Source organism: Thermobia domestica, chromosome 5 (genome assembly GCF_964235325.1).
Source record: "Thermobia domestica chromosome 5, izTheDome1.hap1.1, whole genome shotgun sequence".
Taxonomy (NCBI): domain Eukaryota; kingdom Metazoa; phylum Arthropoda; class Insecta; order Zygentoma; family Lepismatidae; genus Thermobia; species Thermobia domestica.
This window is the reverse complement of record NC_137458.1, coordinates 148,591,573-148,613,532: the sequence shown is the minus strand read 5'-3', so window position 1 is coordinate 148,613,532 and position 21,960 is coordinate 148,591,573. Positions and strand designations below refer to the sequence as shown.

General features: G+C 37.5%; 1 protein-coding gene across 1 annotated transcript; it reads left to right on the top strand.

Annotated features, from left to right (window-relative positions):
* The first annotated feature begins 353 nt into the window (after positions 1-353).
* Positions 354-2,225, top strand: LOC145685271 (zinc finger MYM-type protein 1-like). The gene has a single exon (XM_081757639.1). It carries the CDS (start codon positions 354-356, stop codon positions 2,223-2,225), a length of 1,872 nt encoding a protein of 623 aa, XP_081613765.1.
* Positions 2,226-21,960: the final 19,735 nt, after the last annotated feature.

Sequence of the window (21,960 nt, the reverse complement as noted above, 5' to 3'; positions counted from 1 at the left end):
AAAAAAAAAAAAAAAACTAGAAGGAACAAGACTTTTTTTTTTTTTTTTAAATCCTCAATGGCATTGACTAACGAGTGCAACTGTTCTATAGAAAGTATTTTGAAACAATCTTTTGGTGCGCGTTCGTTTGCGGAAAAAAGTGAAATAATTTCCGGAGGCAGACCAACACCACATTTAAACAATTTAAAATCGAAAGCATCGGGGGGGGGGGGTATGTGCGTCATTTTAACGCACAATGGTATGCACAATATCCATGGCTGTCTGGGTGTTTAAAGATAACGAAACTTTTCTGTTGGCCATGCCTATTGTTTGGGAGTGACAAAAATGCATGGAATTCTCATGGCGTGGATAACATGGAAAACTTCAGAATCATGCGAAGTCGACATGAAAATTCCAAACAACACATTGCATCCATGTGTTCCTTGGCTACTTTCGGGAAAACAAGAATTGACTTTTCATTAAGTAAAGCATTTGAACTTAACATTGCCAACTATAATGAAAATGTCAAAAGGAACAGATATGTTATGGAACGCTTAATTAGTGCCACTTGCTTCTTAGCTTTACAGGAACTACCATTCAGAGGTAACGACGAATCCTCCGCATCTACGAACAAAGGTAACTTCCTAGAACTATTAAATCTGCTTGCAGAAACTGACGATAAATTATATCATCATTTAAAGACATCTACTGTTTTTTCAGGTACTTCAAATGTGATTCAGAACGACATAATTGATTGTATCTCTGTGCATATAATTAATGAAATTAAAAGAGAAATGACGGGTTCGAGTTTTGTTCCCTTGATTATAGACGAAACCACTGACATAACGAACAAATCACAGCTCTCAACAATTTTTCGCTATGTTACCGAGGAAGGAAATGTACAAGAGAGATTTGTAGGTTTTACAGAGATCAGTGGCGACCGCACCGCAGTTCGGCTGTCCCAAATTGTGTTTGAGTATCTGACTGATTTTCAGTGTGGGAAAAAACTTGTTGCTCAAACATACGATGGGGCTCCAGTTATGGCTGGTGAACTTGAGGGGCTGCAGGTTCTTGTTAAACAAAGATACACACAAGTGCTATTTGTTCATTGCTTTGCTCATAGGCTTAATTTAATTTTAGAAAAGTCCGTTGACAGTATAAAAGAGTGTAAGGTGTTTTTTCAAACAGTGTCGGGACTTTCTTCTTTTTTCTCGAAGTCTTCAAAACGAACAAGTGCTCTGGATTCTGTAGTTAACAAACGAATTCCAACAGCGTCAAACACAAGGTGGAACTATAAAAGTAGGATCATTGATGTGCTGTACAGCTTTAAAGATGAACTGTTAGAACTCTTTAAATCCATGATGGATAAAACCGACGAATGGGATCCTGAAACCAGAGTTTGCGCAGCAGGATATTATCAAAACCTTCAAAGTTTCGACTTCAATTTCCTACTCCAAGTATTTTATGTTGTATTATCAAGATCAGAAATCTTGTTCAACATCTTACAAAAGAAAATCAATGATGTTGGTTACTGCAGAAAGAAAATAAATGAGTTCGAGGAATATCTAAGATCATTAAGAGATAGTTTCGATGATATTTGGTTGAAAATGGAAAGCCTTGGAGAACCTGAAGAGGCACGCTGTTCAAAGAGGCCAAGACCAAATGAAGTGGGATTTAATAGAAAGGATCGTTGCCGACGACTATATTTTGAAATTGTTGATACTCTGAAAGAACAAGTGAGCACCAAATTTTCTGATATTGAGAAATTGGAGTTCCTTGCATTGCTTGACTGTGAAAAGTATGAAATTTATAAAGAGACCTTTCCCGAAAAAGCATTTCAAGTTCTACTCAGCAACTACGGACATTTTTTCAATATTGTGCGTTTGAAAAACGAGCTTGTTTACATATATTCCTCACCTCAATTCACTAATAAAGCTGTTTATGAGTTGAATGTGGAATTGCGATTGGTCGGACTTGCGCAGGCATTACCGGAAGTGACAAAATTATGCTCTTTAATACTAACAATTCCTGCGACAAACGCTTCTGCAGAGCGTTCTTTTTCTGCTCTTCGGCGTATCCATACATACAAACGGAACACGCAAGGGCAGAGTAGAATGAGTGGACTGTCTCTCATATCAATAGAGAAAGAATTACTACGAAAACAGAAGACAAAGCCCGAGTTTTATGACGACATATTAGGTCTGTTCATGAAGAAGAATCGCCGAATTGAATTGAAGTACAAGTAGCCGAGAATGCCGGTGTAAGTTTATTTAAACTTATTTATTGGTTTTAAAACTTAGCGTAGTTTTACTTACAAGGGAACATCTTATATTGATAGTAGCATTGCCCAATTAAACAATGTGCAATCGATAGAGGAGTGAAGAAAAGTGAGAAATCCAAAGTTTTACGGGCCGACACCCAAAAACACAGGAGATACAGAGGAGAGAAGAATCTAGAATCATGTGAAGATAGCAATGCAAAAGATACACTGACACAGAAAGAACTTCAAAATCATTAAAGCTACTATCAATATACGATGTTCCCTTGTTAGTGTAGTATAATATAGTTTTACGAATTTTTACATTTTATTATTATTTTAAAAATTACATAAAGGACCTGCCTTCATTAAGGCACAGGGTGACCACAAAAAGTCCAACATTTAAAAAGCGAATAAAACAAAAAGTATTTCAGATAGAAACTTGTTTATTAAAAAATATAAAATGGTACTGTAAACAGTTTGTAATTTCTTTATTCTGATTTGAATTACTGTGTTCTGTTGTGTGTCGAAATTATATAACAATTGACAATACAATTATTATCAATAATACTCAATGAAACCTCCCATTTTTTGATCATCAGTAGTGCTGTTAGTGGAGGGAACAGAGGAGTAAAAGTCGTCCTTCCGCTCAACACTCTCCTGCTGTTTTCAGTTGCCATTATGATTTGATTAGGAGCTCGTTGCGCGTAAGTAGTGATGCAGAAGCAGCACTGAATCAAGAATTTCCGATCAGCGGGTTTTGCATTGAAAATAAAAGCCATCTGGTCAATCGAAAAGTGCTCGTTCGGCTATGAGACAGTATTTAGCAGACGACGCAAATTTTTGCAGCGAAACATGGAACATTGGGCTTCCTAGCGAGAGTGTAAGATGAATTTTACAAGAAGACCTGCAGTTTCACATAAACTGTTTTAAATGACAAATTTTATTTTTAAATCAACAAGTTTCTTTCTGTAATACTGTTTCTTTTATTAGCCTTTAAAATGTGTGAGTTTGGGGGGGGGTCACACCGTATTTTCAAAACATAGCAGTTTGAAAATTGATGTTTTAAATATTCGTAGTATGAAGAACGGTAACAATCATCAAAGAGCCACGCCACGCCACTGCTGCCATGCACTGCCGTGCATGTTGAAGTTGTGTTTGAGATGTAGGACGTGGGTGAATTCGAGTTCCCCTCGAGATTAATTATGTTTCTCATCTCGTCTCGAACTTAAAAAATAGGTATCAATCTTCTCGAGACGAGAATCGAAACAAAACATTTCTCGCACTTTCTTGTAAATTGTGAGCGTGATGTTAGCATTGAACGTGATGGCAAATATTTAATATCCATCTGAACAGAACAGCCTGTAGAGTTTGACTTTTATGTGTCTGTATTTAGGCTATAGAGGGTGTTTTATCCTATTGGGTTGGATATTCAGAGCAAATTTTTAAACACATTTTTAAGTAAATATAGATATTTCCTGTCTGAGCGGATCTATCCCGAGCCTAGCCCCAGTTTTTGAAAAAATAATCAAGCAAAAATTATCAAGCTATTGTTTATTGTTTATATATTTTTGAAAGTTTATAATAAGCTCATGATATACATGTCATAAACTGGGTTCTCGCTGCCTCCCCTCCCCAGTTTTTGCCTTTTAGATCCGCCTCTAAGTTGCTCTGAGGTGGGCTCTCTTAGTACTAGGCTAGTCGACAAAGCGTTACCCCCCATAGTGAACGCGACCTAAGTGGCTATACGGTAATTTTAGTTTCACCAAAGTTGTAAATCATACTATGAGCCAGTCAGGGTTTCCAGGTCTTTTCTTTTCATTTCCCGCCCCAGAAGTGGTAGACCTGGATTCGATTCTAGGCAGGAGGTTATGTGGTTAGGGTCCCACGTTTAGCTGTAGTTCACGTCTAATGTAGCCTCGCTGATATAGTCGAAAGAGACGAAGCAAGAGGCATTTTTTTTAAAGATATCCTCTGTATCGAAAACAAATATTAGACCCCAATCAATAAATTCCATTTACACTACTTTATACTTTACTAGCTATGCACGTGCCTTTGGAGAATGGGGTTCCGGATTCGAATCCTGTGGGAAATAATTGAAAAGTTTCAGCGCATAAAGGTAGTTTAGATTCCACCTTAAACTGTAGGTTTACATCTTGTATAGCTTCGGTGCTGAAAGGACCGCTAAATTCCAAGCCACCAAGTATAAAATTTACATCATGATATTTTTAACCAATTCTCTGGTTTAATCTTTTAATTTTTTTTTCCCCTTTCATGATTTTGGCTTCTTCTGAAATTCCTACTCTCTACCAATTTTAGCACCTTATTTTCAGTTTCAGAACAAAGTTGATAAAACACGAGCAGTTACAGTTAAAATAAATAAATAAAATAAAATAAACATATCTTTCCCAGGAATATTTCTAAGCTGCATGGAAAGAAATGTCTGGAAACTGAAACATTATGTGTTTGTTTTACAAAACTAAGTTTCGAAATAATTTGGCAACGTAGTTTTTCGGTCATTTCAAAGACTGGAAAGAGAATAAGATGTATTGAATCCCAATTTAAAATTATGGTCTTTGCTGTTTAAAACATTTTCGATATACCTAAGTACCAAACTATTAGAGGTGGCATTTTCCGCCTTTCTACTGTGCACACATCTATGGCTTAGACCATCTAAGGGCAATTGTTCCATCATCCACCCCATAAAATAACGCATAGGCGACCCTGGCCCTTTCGGACTGTTGCGCTTTAAGGTTTGGTATATATTAGGTATATTGGAAGTTGGCACAACTTTAACAAAGTATTTATTATTATTATTATTATTATTATTATTATTATTATTATTATTATTATTATTATTATTATTATTATTATTATTATTATTATTATTATTATTCATAGTGAACATCAATTTGGCTCGATGTAGCTCTACTTAACAGTATTAAATGAAATCATAAAATAAGAATATTCTTACCTTCTTCATTCTGAGAATTCCGTTCCATTCCCTCCCAGTCTGGAACAAATATCGCAGCCACTTCTCTCCACATTTTTATTTTTAAGTCACGATTCATGTAGTTCGGATCTCTTAAATCATATAGGCATGGCCTATTTTGTATTTCGATTATAAACGCCTCTGTGTTAAACACACTAACCATGACTGGATATGTACACAGGACACGTTTTCAAACACAACTGAAAATTTCTCTTTGTGATTACACTTGTGGTTATCTGTTTGGGAGTGGAGTTCGAGCTTTTGAGATAGAGGCTCAAATTCAAGTTATTTCGTTGTTTCATCTTTTGCCTAAAGCCAAATATTTTGCTTATAGATTACCATGGCACCAGCAAACTGTCAATCAAGTGTATCACGAGAAATCACCCTATTGTGTTACATAGATTTTTCTGTGATTAGCTAATTTTTCGGAATTTCCTTCTATTTTTGTGAATTTTCTTTTGTTATACACACACATACATTATAATAGCAGAGTTCCAATCTCTGCACAAAGCGTCTTCCAAGCAGCTGTTTCTTGCTACAATCCCCTTGCCTGGCAACACGTCTTTCCTTTCTGTCATTCCTTTTGAAATCTTTTAAACAGCAGGCGGTCTATTGTTCCGACCCGCACCAAATACGCTGGAGCCGGCGTTTTCTCAGCAATTTTATTGCTTTCGCGTTCATGTTTAGCCGCTCAGATTTAAATACATGGTCAGCGTATTTCAAACTTACGCATGAGCAATAAATGCGCTTTGCGATCGCTACAAATAGCCGGGGTCTTAAAGTCGTTTGGTGGAGTCACTATCACCGTAGATGAGAGATTGTTGCTAGTTGAACTTTAGCGTGTCTTTTCAGTACCGTGTACAGAGATTATACAGTATTACATTTGGACCTAAAATTTCAGATACGATATGAACCACCGTAATTTGCGTTCCAGTTATTTTTTCACAGGAAGTTTTATTCTTCATATGAGGCACACTTTCTAACGACTAGGAAAGAGGGAAGGGCCACAGAGCGTTGATATAGTGGTCAGTCCTTTTCCCACATGTATCTAAAAACTAAAACTAAAAGCAAAAAAACTTTCGTAAACTTTCTTTTCATAAGTGAGCATATTTATGACTATGGAACACTTTTGTGGAGAAAATGGGACCCCGAGTTGCTAGTCTAGTGCGTGATGGTTCACATAGTCTTGGGTTCGATTCCAGATGGGAAAGCATATGTAAAATTTTAACTGTCTTCGACATTCGTGTATTCGTGTCCCTGTCGCGTGAAATTAGGTACAATAGAGGTAATTACAGAAATAAAGTTACTGAGGAATGTTTGATTAATCAGTTAACTTTTAGAAAGTGATAAAATCCTAATCTTTGGTGCAGTGGTCCGAGGTTCGATTCCAGTGGGGACACTCGATCGAAAAGACGTAACAACTTTTCCCGGCCAGCCATCCTGAGTGGGATTTTCCTCATTCACACCAGGCAAATGCCGGGATGACACCTAACGTACAGGTCCCAGGTCGCTTCCCTCCTTTCCCTGATACATACTATGCTCGCCGAAAGATGTGATCTCTAATATGTTACGGGTTTATAGCCATAGATACCAGTAATGCCCAGAAATATGTATGGATAGAATAAAATAAAATCTTTGGTGCATGAGGACTCTGGTTTGATCCCATCTCGCGCCAAATAGGCTTTATGGTCGACAAACATCGTGTTCTTGAGTGTTCCCTGGGTTGTCCCGTTCCCTCCCACTTTCTTCATTCCACCATTGTATTCATTCTCATCATCATCATATATATTATACACGGTATATGAATGGGACGTAAAACTGAAAAGATTTATTTCAGTTTCTTGAGGTAGAAATGACCTAATTAAAGTCGGAACAAAGTTATTTAGTTTTGTATCCGCCTTTAACAAAAAATCCTAACCTAATCCTAACTATAAACAAAACTACATGAACTGACATAAAATAGAGGGGTACTTCCAGTTGACGTGGAAAGTTGAAATTTTTCATGATTGTAGCTTTTCGGGACTAACTCACAGGAAAATTGCCAAAAACGAATATTTTTAAATTTTAGGGGGTCTAAAAGGGAATGAAGAAATCCCCCATGTTATGTAAATGAGCCCTTTTTGGGATCTATAATCTCATGTTTTAGATACTTGGAATAGATACTTGAAAATCGATGTGCTTGTACATTTTCCTTAGCGTTAACTAAGTAAAGCGTCAAAAATGCAAATTTCCAACTGTAGAGTTGTTTTATGGGGAACTAAAAAATATTCTCAATGTTATTTCTATGGGACATCTTCTACACCCCAAAATATTTAGACACTTCCAGCAGGATTACAATGATGAAATTTGGCATGATTGTAGCCTTCCAAGACTAACCCACAGGAAAATGCCAAAATTAAATATTTTTAGTTTTTAAGGGGTCTAAATAGGGGCGAAGAAATCCCCATATTATTGAAATGGACTTTTCTTCGGATACAAAATCTTATCTTTTAGATAGTTAAAATATGAAAAGAAATTTGAATTTGATAGAATTGTGGGTTTAACAGGTGCGAGGCTGTAGGCCGAGTCAGTGGGCGAAATCCTCAGGTGGATCAAATTCAGGAAATGTAATTAAAGAGCAAATACACGAAATTCACTCTTGATGCAAAGGCTGATACACAAGAAATTCGAGGCCGTAGGCCGAGCAAACGTGGAGTCTGGGCTCTGGGGGCGGAGCCGCCAGCTAACCAAAGGCTAGTATGAAACTAAAGCTACAGACACCAGAATCCATCTAGACTTTTGTTCTCGGTTTACTCATACAGCTAAAGTTCAGTGAGAACGAATGGTATGTGCTGTATAATGATTCCAGTGAGTCACGTTCTCAGGGTTTGATCATTTCCTTTCAGGTCAAGCGAGATTTTTGTTCATTTATCTCACCTCTGGTGCTAGGGGTCCCGGGTTCGATCCCAGCGCCTGCCAAGTGAACTTCGCGGTGGACAAACACCGTGTGTGTGGGTTTTCTCGGGGTCCTCCCGTTTCCTCCCTCTTTCTTCATTCCACCATTCCATTCATTACTCATCATCACCGTCTCCTTGTGCCTAACCGGCATAACTGTGGGACGTAAAACTCAAAGATTTCGTTTCATTTTTTTCGAATTAGAGTAATGAGTCATGAAACTATTTACAACTTATTATATCTAGAAGTTATATGATTATCTACATTTTATTGCAAATGTCTGATCATATTAGATTTAATACCAGACGATTTACGTCTGTACCAGATTATTAAATGTAGCACCGTTTTGCTTATTAAAAAATTATGCAATAATTGTAGCAAAGGCTCTCCTTATTTAAACCTTACTGATCCGTCTCTACCTTTTAGGTGCATATTGTTCAAGAAACTCAATTAAAAATCCTTTACCTACAATCATTTTCTCCTTCAGCACAAATCCTCATGCATTGTAGTCCGATGATGAGACTCCAAGTCGTTTTCTGAGTGGTGTTGTTCTGCTGTAAGATCTCTCAGTGGTAGCCGAGCCGTTGATATAGGTACAGTTAATATTTTCACACATACGCTTTCAAATACATCGTAACCTAGAGCTGAACTTCTTAATAGATTACTGTTTCTATACAACATGTATTTGTAGGTTTAGAAACAAATTAGTTTTCTCGGCTTTATCGGAAACTACGCATGAGGATTTACACTCACCCATATCATTTTGTTCCGTTTAATGAGATCTGTCGATTAGTAGACTTCTCATCTTTCGACATTTTTTTTTTCGTTAAACGCTAATAATGTAAATTCCTGCATTACATCTTACTCAAGAGGAATTAAACCTCGAACCTTCCTTGCGTGCGCCATTGATTCCAGCTAAATCTTTATTATGGGATCCGATTCAAAGTACTCGATAGATCGGAGTTTGGATCTTGTTCTAATGAGAGTCTAATCTCAGACTATATTGCAAAAATAAATGTTGTAGCTATTAGTCCATAGAAATCGTAAACTTGCGAGAAGCCTGTGTTATAAAGTTTTAATTAAATTAGTATTCTTTCTCTCAATCTTTTCGACGTTTCTCTTAACTTTTCTCTATTAAGTCTGTCCCGGAATCCTCCCACCAGAAGTAATTCTTAATCATGTCCATTCATTTCATTCTTAGTGTCTCTTTACCTCTCTTTCTATCCACTTCCATTGCCATCGCTCCTCTAACTACATAGTCGTTTGTTCTTTTCATTAGTTAGCCATTCTAATGCAATCTATTTTCTGGATCTTCTTAGATATGTATATAAATTTGGTTGCTCCTCTTACTCTATTATTCATCAGTCTGTCTCTTCTTATTCCATCACATGTTCACCACAACATTTTTATTTCGGTAACATTCTATTTGTTTTCCTGTGGCTTCTTTCTTAATCAAGTTTTTGCTTCGTATATCATTGCTGGCATAACCACTGTTTTATAAACCATTACTTTGTTCTTTAATGTGATTCTGCAGTCACACGAAACGACTTATACTTTCCTCCTATTTCGACATCCCTTTGCATTCTGTGCGTTATTGCCAAGTCTCAATCAAAATTCTTGGAAACAGTTGAACCTAATTAAAAAAAAATAACTTCATTAAATTGTTCTTCTGGTAACCTTTACTTCCAAATTTCCTTTTCCGTTTAACGAGAATTGTTTTCTTTCTACTAATTTTTAGCCTTCTATCCTTCTTCTATTCACTTCCCTTTCAACAGTAAGACTTGCAAATCTAAAATTGAGACAAGTTAGTTTATTAGGTTGGTTGGATTTGAGTTTAAAGCTCGTTTCAGCATCAAGGCTATATGAAATGAAATGAAATCTTTGTTTTACGTCCCACGCTTATGCCGGTGAGGCTAAACGAGACGGCGATGATGAATATGAAGTAAATATTGGAATGAAGAATGTGGGAGGAAACAGGAGAACCCCGAGAAAACCTACGCATACGGTGTTTGTCCACCACAAAGATCACTTGGCGCGAGCGGGAATCGAACCAAGGACTCCATGCACCAAAGGTGAATACCACTGAGCCACCGCGAACTTGGGCTATATGAGACATGGACTTACATTTTAAGGTTGAATCCGAACCGTCATAATGCTTACAATTTCAACACTTTCCACCTGATATTGAACCCCAGATTCCGTGTATCAAAAGTGCGCTATGTCAAACTCACATGCCGTGAAACCACGAAGATTTCTAGCAGGTGTGAACATCATATCAGCATATTATATTCCTAATGAGGAGATCTTCTCAAAAATTAAATGTAATGGTGTTTTCTAACCAAAATCGGTAGTATGCAGGAAAATTAGCATAATGTATGCAAAACAGATTAAAGTGGCGAGAACAAAATCTTATAGTTATAAAAATCGTCATAAAGATAATTGGTTATTTCTACAGTTCCATAATAGACACATAGGTATGCCCTCAGCAAAGAGGATCAAAGGTACAGTCCCTCCCCCAGGAATTTCGAAGGGTGTTAGTTCTTGTAAATACATGTCAAATAATACTAATATTTTCTCGCATATTATATAATATTTAATATATTTTATATTTAATACTACTGTATTATAGTTTGTTTACTGTAGTTAATGAGGATAATGCTTAATAAATGTTATGTTATATGATGTATTATGTGATGTATGATGTGTTATGTGTGTGTATTATGTGTGTTATATGATGTATGTGTGAGCATTCGTGACTGTGCTTGGGGGTCAGTCTTTGCCCCTTCCCTTGGAATCGATCCTTTGCCACCTTTTGGAAAAAAGCCCTGTAGGCGTTCCTGCGTATAAAAGTAGAAATTTTAAGATTTAGAAATTAAAATTGAGAATGAAAGTGTGAAACAAATAAGTTCTGTAAAGGATGGCATACACAAGATGTGTAGTTGAACATTCAAGGGAATTTCAACCTTATGCATTAAATTTAAAATACTTTCAGTACACCAGTGAAAACGAAAAATAAGTCTATCTACACAGCTAAATAAGCATTTTTTTAAAATAACGGTAAGACTTTATAAACTTTTTCCACCACATAGACCTTCATATTACCAACCACCGGAGCAAGAAGCAGAAAATGGACAAAAAGTGGCTTATTATATTCTGCCATCTTCATATCTTATCTCTATATACAAAGCTGAATATTTGTTTGTTTATTTATATATTTTTCCGCTATAGAAATTCATATCACTGGCTGAGGATAATCCTAGGCAGTGATTTTATTGACGCAATGAAAGGTGCCGGTAATCATCATAAAAATGTAGTTCTCATTCTGATTGATTGCGAGGATAAAATTTAAACAAGTGGGAGGAATTATGGATATTGTCATTTACTGATCGTATTACGTATTTGAATGTTTATAATATATTCTTGTTTCCATCTTCAAATCAATTCAATTTTTTTGAAAAAAAATATATAGGTTAGGTAAATACAAAATAAAGAAGGTACTGACGCTCCGCATTGTACAAGCGAGCGGATTTTTGACATTTTCATTGTCTTACCTTTCATCAATTACGTATTGCATTATTTAGCTTCAATATCTCATCCAGTGTCCAGTCATGACATATAAATGATAAGATTTTAGGGTAAATAGGGATCCCTCTTTTCCCTAATCCTTTTTACACTTAAAACGGCGGACAATAAATGCACGCGGAAATGCGAAAGCACAGAAAAAGAAATCCCTGGTATATAAAGAAAATATAATTTTTATATTATTGATATTGGTATCACATTGTCCTCCCTAGTGAATATATTTTACTTTGATTACCGGTATTTTAATTTTATGGAAAATTTAACCTTTATCACGTAGGCCTATATTAAAAAAAGTGATGAACCAGATAGGATTTTTTAAAATGTTAGCTGGTTTGTTGATTGAGGTTACCATCCTACTTTTGCACCGATTCTCTATGAGACGAAAATGCAAGATCTACCAGCTGCGAATCCAACAAACACCAGTAATTCTTTACCTTCCAAATAATAATAATAATAATAATAATAATAATAATAATAATAATAATAATAATAATAATAATAATAATAATAATAATAATAATAATAATAATAATAATAATAATCATAATAATAATAATAATAATAATAATAATAATAATAATAATAATAATAATAATATTATTATTATTATTTGTAGTAGTATTGATGTGAATTACTATGAATTTATTGTTGGAGTGACTTTGTACCCTTTCCCTTGAGTGATATCAACCATGAGCAGTAAATCTCATTGAGAAGCGTAAAGGAAATAATATGCGATATTTCCTGAAAACCGGGTATTTTTTAAGAAACGTTGTCGTTAAAATGCTTTCATAAAACTGGATGAATTGATTCTCTTCTCTGGGCTGCGGGATTCAGTATTAGAGCTTTGTTCTGTAATGCGTAGTGTCCAGTTCAAGAAAAAAAAAAGTTAACGAAGCCTAAAGGGCATAATTGTGGAACGCTAAACTGAAATATTTCATTCCATTTTTTCTTTTTATATTACTTAAATAAAGAAAAACGAAATTGGGGAAATTAACTCTCTCTCTACTCGTTAATCCTTCTCTTATTTCAATCGCAACCCAATAATTATGTGAGTACTAGGTTAGACCCCTAAGTATAAGTATCCTTGAAATGAAGTCAGCGTGATGTCGGATTTTTATGAGGTGAAGTTGAGCAAGTATAATGTCGGACTGAGATATCAATTGTCGACTTAAAGGCGAGTGAGCATTATGTGAATTTTCGAAGTGATGCTGTGAATGTGAGGTCCAGTAAGCATTAGAACAGATTGGCATGTAAACGTGAGGTTGAGTGAGGGTGATGCCGAAAGGAAGATGTGAGTGTGAGGTTGAATCAGTGTGAATCCGATTGATGGCATGAGTTTAAGGATGAGTGAAGTTAAGTCAAAGTGGGAACATTTGACCATAGCTACTGAATTTAAAGAGACTTGGGTGTTGGGTGAACTTCAGAGCCGCATTTTGATGAGGTTAGACTAAATCCTTTTATAATGGACCATTCGTGTTAATAAGCATTAAATCATTAAGCTGCCTCTTTCCAGTTATGACCTCAAACTGTTCTTTGTTATTACCCCGTAAAAAAAAAAAAAAAAAAAAAAACTACTGGCAGGTAAAATTAGAAATAGAAATGTTAAATAGAAGATTTCCACTATACTCGCATTTCTACTTAGCCTGCTGTTCGGGAAGTTTCGAACCCTGAATACAGAAGTTACCAACTTCTACTATTTTATATAATAATACATAGGTATAGATCGCGGTAAGAAGAAGTACTCTATTATTCTTCACTGATTTTTACAAAAACATTCATTCATTATGAATTTAAAGCCCCAGAAACATAATCCATAGTCCATCAAAATCAAATATTTTACGAAAGTTCTCGTGGAACATGTTTAAGTATAAGATATCCTGTTATTCGTTATTAACTTTATCTTCATGCAATGGAAATCATTAAACAACCTTTGAGACCCTGCGTATTGCATACAATACGTTTTTCGAACACCTGTCATGACTACGAATATTTAAGAACATGCCCGAATCTCGGTTATTGTATTCGGGAAGTGTCGAAATTACTGCAGAAAAGGTAGCTGGTTTTTGTTTTTACCTACAGGTGGCTCTATTGTCTGCTGAAGGCAAAAAGGAGACAATTGGGATTATGGACGCATCTGATCCAGATGCATTGATTGAATAATTTCTCAGAAAATAAAACATGGTGAAGTAAATTTCAAGTTTAATGATTTACATATTTTATGCTTATATTACGAAGGGAAATATAAAATTTTCCTTGTGTATTGTAAGCAATACATAGCAATTTGAGATCCAAAGTACTGCATACAATTCGACCCATTACCGATCAATAGGAAAGCAGTATGATAAAATTGTTTTTAAAGATGTACTATTGGGTCTATTGATACCTAATACACAAAATTTCATCAAAAGTTCTTGACAAATAAATGGTCAGGTCTCAGGAGGTTAAAAGAAATAGTAGCGCCTATATGTTCCATATTTCTTCAAAGTGGAATTGTATTCTTTTTTAAATGAAAATTATCGTGAAACATATTTTAATTTTAATTTGGGAGTTTACTCATATTTTTGAGAGACTTTAACCTCAAATAGTGGGATGACTGATAAGCATTAAAGAAAATATGCGGCATGCTGCATCAGAACAGAATCCTTTATCATTTGTCATAATTAGAAGAATTTGGTGAGAATTATTAGAAATTTTTATCATATTATTTAAATGAGGAAGCTTCCAAATTTGAGGGGATATTACCTACTTTGGACCTTTTTTGTCTTTGCAATAAACTGATGGGAATTATGTTGACGCCCTAAAATACGTGATACAATGTTTTATCAAAAATCAAAATCGAATAATTTTTACATATTTTTTTTCTGCAGTGGAATTGGCTTTACTGATATTAAAATTCTTGACTGGGAAATGTAGACCCAAAAATGGGGTTGTTACGGAAAGTTGAAGAAAGATTCGAAACACTTGGATAAGGTTTCCGGGGTTAAACGGCCACACACAAATGTTGATTGAGTTGGAAGTTTTAAAAGTTTACTTAAAATAAAACTATATATAGTCTACTCGTGCGGAACATACCAGATGCAGGATACTTTCCCATCTTCTTTGTCAAAATCTCAGAACAACATAAGAAAAAATAAATAAAATCTTTGAGTTTAACGTCGCACAATTATGCTCGTTAGGCTAAGGGAGATGATTAGAGCAAGTGAATGATAATAGAAGAACTCGTGGAATGAAAAGTGGGACAAAACGGGAGTACCCTGAGAAAACCCACGGACACGATCTTATCCACCACAAACTTACTTGGCCGGGGATCGAAACAATGAGGACCCCACGTACCAGAGGAAGCGCTCTGCCACTGAGCCACCGTGCCACAACAACAACAACATAAGAAAACTAGAAGTTACTAGGAAACATTTTAAGAAGCAATGCCTTTCAAAGGTAAAACTCACTGCCCGAAGGTTTTAATACCTCCATGAGCAGAATAGACTGATATGTCCCTCTCCCATATCATCTTTTTAAAACCATATACGTTATCCGGATATTATCCTTTATCCTTCATCCGTATATTATCCGCTATCCGAATGTTCTACTACCCGGATATTATCCGTTATTTGAATTTTATCCATCATCCGGATAAATCCATTATCCGGATATTATCCGCCATCCGGATATATCGATATCCGGATATTATCCGTCATCCGGATATATCGATATCCGGATATTATCCGTCATCCGGATATATCCGTTATTCGGATATTATCCGTCATCCGGATATATCCGTTATCCGGATATTATCCGTCATCCGTTATCCGGATATTATCCGTCATCCGTTATCCGGATATTATCCGTCATCCGTTATCCGGATATTATCCGTCATCCGGATATTATCCGTTATCCGGATATTATCCGTTATCCGGATATTATCCGTTATCCGGATATTATCCGGTATCCGGATATTATCCGGTATCCGGATATTATCCGGTATCCGCTATCCGGATATTATCCGTTATCCGTTATCCGTTTTGTTATCCGTCATCCGGATATTGCAAATCCGGATAAGTTTCTATCCGATATCCGAATAAAAAATTATCCGGATATGGCCATCCCTACTCCATACGAAACGCATAAGTAATCTATAGAATTCCTCGGGTAACGCTGATGGATAAATTTCATGGTCACAGTCCCAAAAAGAAAGAAAAAAAAATCCAGAACCATACCTAACACAGAAAGAAGAAGAGGGAATAGCAAACTGGCTCCTTAATGTGAGCAAAAGGGCTTTCTACAGAAGAAATACTTTCTTCTGAACAGTGTAAAAAATTGTCGATTCAGAAAAACGCAAAACGCCGTTCAAAGACAATCGAGCTGGTGAAACCTGGTACTACACTTACTTGAGGAGACACCCACAAATCGTGTCCCTAAACTTTGAACAAGGCGCGATACGCTGTAACCGAGGGAAACATTCGCTTGTAGTTTTAGGACCTTGAGAAATACTTGAAACAAACGGGACAATCTGATATTCTAAATGATTATGAGCGAATATTTAATGCTGATGAATCCAGCTTTCAACTGTGTTTCAAATCAAGAAAAGTGTTGGGGTCCAAAGCGTGGAAAAATATGTACGAGGCGAAGGGCAACGAGAAAGAAACATTAACACTGCGTTGCACTTTTTCCGCAGCAGAAGAAATTGTATCCCCGATGGTCGTATATCTGTATGTAAGACATCTTCCAAAGGACGTCATCAGTGCAGTTTCTTCAGAGATTTTCATAGGCAGGTCAGGTCAGATAGCGGCTGGATGCGAAATGAAACACTACGAATGGATAGCAAACGGCTCCCTAAAATGGGTGAATGATCCCTCTATTAAGAAACCAGTCCTTCTGCTAATCGACGGCCACAAGACTCACTTGGCAATGGAAGTCAGCGAATTTTGTTCCAGCCATGCTATAATACTCTACTGCCTTCCACCAAACAGCACACATATTTTTCAACCCTGTGACGTATCAGTGTTCAAATCGTTTTCGAGAGTTCTACATGGAAACTAAGTAAAATGTTACAGTGTTATTTCTGCACCACTAATTAAAAGAGTAATATACAAGGTAGCAACACAGTTAGTAATTAAAAACGAATTTAGAAGATGGGGTTTATACCCCTTCAACCCAGAGAAGACGAAGCATGTTTGGAAAACTATCACAAAATTACTTAATCTTAGCGACTATTGTGCGAAACTGCGAAGTGATACCTGAAAAACTAATGATGTAACATCTACAGATGCTATTAGTTTGGTAAAGTTATGCTTTAGCCTTCATACTGTAATTAAAAGCACATTAACCGAGTAGTGGTCGATGACTAAACAGTAGGCGGTCGAACATTAACGAAAAATGGTCGAACACTAAAAGAAATCAGTTACTGGTGTTTCTCCGACTAATATTACATAAATGGTATAAATTATCTCAGTTTTGGATAAAGTATAGATAAAATATAATTTTAGGAACACATGTGAGCTACTTGCACCCTCCTAAGTTGCTCCATTGAGTGAAAAACGATTAAGGACCATTAGAAAATGAGTTAGGTGGTCGAGGACTGGCACATTTACCCTATTTCAAGAGAAACGCAAACGGTTAGCAAAGAAATATTTTGATGAACTGGTTACGGATAGTAGACTAGATGTATTGGAAGATTGATTTTATATAAATATTTTATCCTATTCTGGATTGTATTGTGTCACAACTTAGCACACGTATCCACGGAATAACTGAAGTGCTCAATAGCTTTTCTCACCCCAGCAAGATTGTTGTCTGCATCTGAATAAGACCTTCAGAAATCTGGATATGACTTTGCCACAAAGTACAGTAGTGATGTAAGCTCAGATTTTCCACGGCAAATATTGCTATTCAGAGATTATAATAGAGCTGAAATAGGTAACCTTCGAACAATTCTGGAAATACAGACGTGTTCAAATTATTAGACTCAAGCTCGAAAAATGCAAAGTTGACGTTGCAGTCCTAATTTCGGAGTTCTAGAACATGTTAATCGTTAAACCACTAATATATGATCTTTCATTTGTTTACTGTACAGTGGAAGTGCTGATATCATCGTTGAACAGCAGATGGCAATAGTGTGGAGGGGGGGAGTTCTGAAAGTGGTGGTTCAGTTGTAGACAGCTATTGTGATTTCCATCAACAAGTTACAGTCTGAAGTGTTATGGTTGCAGTCGTAAGCAGTTATGACATTTAAAGCGTTCAACAGTTCGAGTGGACTAGTATAAAATAATCGTGACGTGTTTTGTGTACAAGGTCTGTATGATAAGTAATGAGACTCGCCGCGCCGCGGCGCGCGTGTCGCTGGAGCGGGTTTGTCGGTGATGGAGGATGTAGGGGGGGGTCCGAGCAAAGCAACGCACCGCGCGTCAGTTGGCTCCGAGCCTTAGTGGAGCGCGGACAAGCCTTGGACAAAGCCCTTGTGAACATTCTTGTCACGGCGGAAAATCAACAAACATGGAGGGTTCCATCGAACAGCGTTATGCGATCAAATTTTGCGTTCGCCTGGGGAAAACGGCTACTCAGACGCTTTCTCTCATCACGGAGGCCTACAAAGAGGAAGCCCTATCCAAAGCCCAGGTGTTTCGTTGGCACAGTGCGTTCCGGAACGGCCGGGAAAGCGTTGAGGATCTGGAGAGGGCTGGACGCCCGACAACAGTGACTACGGACGAAACTGTGGCAAAAGTGAGGGATCTCCTGAACTCAGACCGTCGATTATCGTTGAGATTGATTGCTGATGAACTCGATATGAACCACACAACAGTGCACAAGATTGTGACGGAACAATTGGGAATGAGAAAAATCTGTGCGAAACTGGTGCCGCGAGTGTTGACTGACGAACAAAAGCAACGACGTGTTGATTGTTGTCAGGAACTGTTGAACCTCATGAACAGTGACCCTAACTTTGAAGATGACGTCATAACAGGTGACGAGTCGTGGGTGTTCCAGTACGACCCTGAAACGAAACGTCAAAGCGCGGAGTGGCACACTCCTGCGTCCCCGCGCCCCAAGAAGGCCAGAATGTCGAAGTCAAAGGTGAAAACAATGTTGATTGTTTTTTTTGACAATGTGGGGGTGGTCCACAAGGAGTTTGTACCCCAAGGACAAGCCGTCAACGCCGCCTTCTACAAACAAGTCCTTGAGAGACTGCACAGGAGCGTCAAGCGGAAAAGACCGGCGATCGCTAGCCGGTGGAAGTTGCATCACGACAATGCCCCTGCCCACACCGCCTTCTTAGTGACCTCCTTTTTGACCCGGATTGGGGTGGAAGTCCTTCCACAACCACCCTACAGCCCAGATGTGAGCCCGGCCGACTTCTTCCTCTTCCCGAAGCTGAAGCCACGCTTGAAAGGAACCCGTTTTGCAGACGTCACAGCCATCCAAGCAGCCGTGACCACATTTCTAAAGGACATGCCGGCTGCTGACTTCCAGGGGGCGTTTGCAGCGTGGAAACATCGATTGCAGAAGTGCATCGACGCAAGAGGAGAGTACTTCGAAAGCTTTTAAGTCCCTGTACAGATCAGATCAATAAAACAATGTTTCCAGACCTGGTCTCATTACTTATCATACAAACCCTGTATTAATCTTTTAATCTGTGAAGTCCTTTAATCGCGGCACAATGAGAAATGTCAGAGACCTTTCTCCGCGTAAAAGTGGACGTTATCAAAACAATTCTTGCGGAAGGAAGATATACACAACGACAAATTGCTAGTAGAGTTGGAGTAGGGCAAAAATCTGTGAGTAAAATCTATGTTGTAATGAGCAAGAAGCAAATGTACCAGCAAAATAGCGTTGGGAACAGTGGATGTAAACCAAAGCTATCGCTAAGAAGTATCAGAAAACTAAAATGATTGGCTCTGGGAAACAGTAACACAACTTTTAGAGATTTAAGCATCAAAATGGCTGGGTATGGTGCAGACATTTCGCCTGAAAGTGCTCGAAGAATTGTACTGAGGGAATAAAAGCACGCAGGCTAAGAAAGAAAGCAAAAATTACTCCAATCATAGCAAAGAAGCACCTTTAATGGGCACGAGGACTAGAACATTGGACTGCTGATGATCGGAGAAGTGTGTTTCAGTGATGAATCATGTGTCTGATAAATGTTCACAATATGTGCGACGTCGACCTGGGGAGGAATTTAAGTTGGAATGTCTCCAACAAACCGTGAAGCTTCCTACTTCCGTCACGGTCTGGGATGTGATATCTGTCTTCGAGCCTGGGAGACTATATATAATGGAGGGAACAATGAAGCATGATTAATACTTACAAGCTCTTCAAGAACTGCTTCCCCCAGACTGTAGTCTAGTTTGAAGAAGTACACTTCATCGTTATGCATGATGAAGCTCTATGCCACCGGGCCAAAGCTGTGACAAAATTCTTAGAGGACAACGACATTAGTGTTCTTCTGGGCAATAGTCCTGATATGAATCCGATTGAAAACCCTTGGAGATTCATGAAGGAAAAGCTAAAGAAGAGTCACATTACAACCAAACATCAATTGATCGAGTAGATCAACAATTTGTGGTATCACGATGCTGAATTGAAGAGAAGATGTGCTAAACTCGTACATAGGATGCCATAAAGGATAAAAGACAATAAAAAAATAAGAGATTTCATATAAAATATTAATCTTTGTGTGAGAGAACATTTTCTTGTAAGTATTCCATTTCATCTTTTGTTTCCAATTTGGATATCTACACTGTGTAGTAATTATATTTGAATATATCACGTACGCATTTGTTTTATTGGTATTGAAAAATAAGTGCCACACTTACTAGAAAGTAGTACATAGTTACAAATCAGTAATTTGGACTAAGTTCGAACGTGTTTTCTCACGTAATATTATAAGAACAGTAAAATATTCAGAAACTGAATGTTGAGTCTAATAATTTGAGCACTTGCTGCTTTTACTATTATATTGAAAAATACGTTCGCTTGTGGGGGGCCCCCAAATAACCTCTTGCACCGGGGCCCCGAAGAGTTTTGTTACGGCACCGTTCTTCCGCAAAGAACTTTCTGACCATATAACAAGTGTCTAGTAGGGGAGACTGGGGCTGGTTGTCACACGGGTTGGTTGTCACAATAGCAGTTATTCAGTTCATAGATGACGCATGAATCTGTGTCTCTCTTTGGTGACTTATAATTATCCAGAGTGCATTGTGAGTTGGTTGTAGCAGGAAGACACCAGAAGTATTTGTGTGAGACGATAAAAAGTGTTTTGAGAGTGTTCAAGTAATTTTTGTGGTTTAGATTGTGATCTATTTTGCTTTTCACCTAGGAAGCTTGGAAGTTTCATTAATGCATTATAGATGTTTGTTTCTAATGCTATAATTTTAATAATTTATATTTCTTGTATCTCGTTCTATGTTCCATGGAGGTCGTACAAAAATTAAACATGGGGAGTGGGGTTGGTTGTCACGTACTGAATGGGGTTGGTTGTCACGTTCTGAATGGGGTTGGTTGTTTCATGTGTTTTTTTCAGAGCACAATGGTTCTGAATTTCAAAATATCAACCAACAAAGGAGAAGTCCCGCCCGATCAGGGGCGGCCCCAGAAGAGGAAACTTTCTTATTTTATATATATAAATAAAACCCATCCCAAAATTTGGAGCCCTTAAAAGTAGCAGTATGACAACCCACCGCCCCCCCCAGAAGTCGGTCCTGGATCCGCCCCTGCTCCCGATGTTATGTTACGAGCAGCGAGAAGTGTTATATTGGAAGGACGTTCAATTCAACAGGCTGTCAGAGACTTTAATGTGAATTATAGGTCTTTAGCTCAATACGTACAGAAAATCCCCGACAGTGATATTACAAGGGAACCTTCCGAAAATGATAGTTGCAGTGAAAGATATGGCCTATGCCAATTGAAAGAGCTGTAACAGAGATGAGCATTCCCAATAAATTAGCTGCCCATAGCAATAGGTTCAAGAAATATAAGGGGTGGAAGTTCGGGAAACAGCAAGGTTGGACAAGGGAGAAAAGTGCAAATTCCGAAAAAAAAAAAAAAAAAAAAAAAAAAAAAAAAAAGAGGCACGGCAAAATACAATGCTGACAAGTGATGTATAGAAAGAGACTTGCCACAGTAGGGAACAAATGAAGGCCACCAGTGGGGTTAACAGTGTTGCCAACTGCAATAAAAAGTACATGTTTTGCAAAGAGCACTATGTGAAGTGAGTGCAAGATTC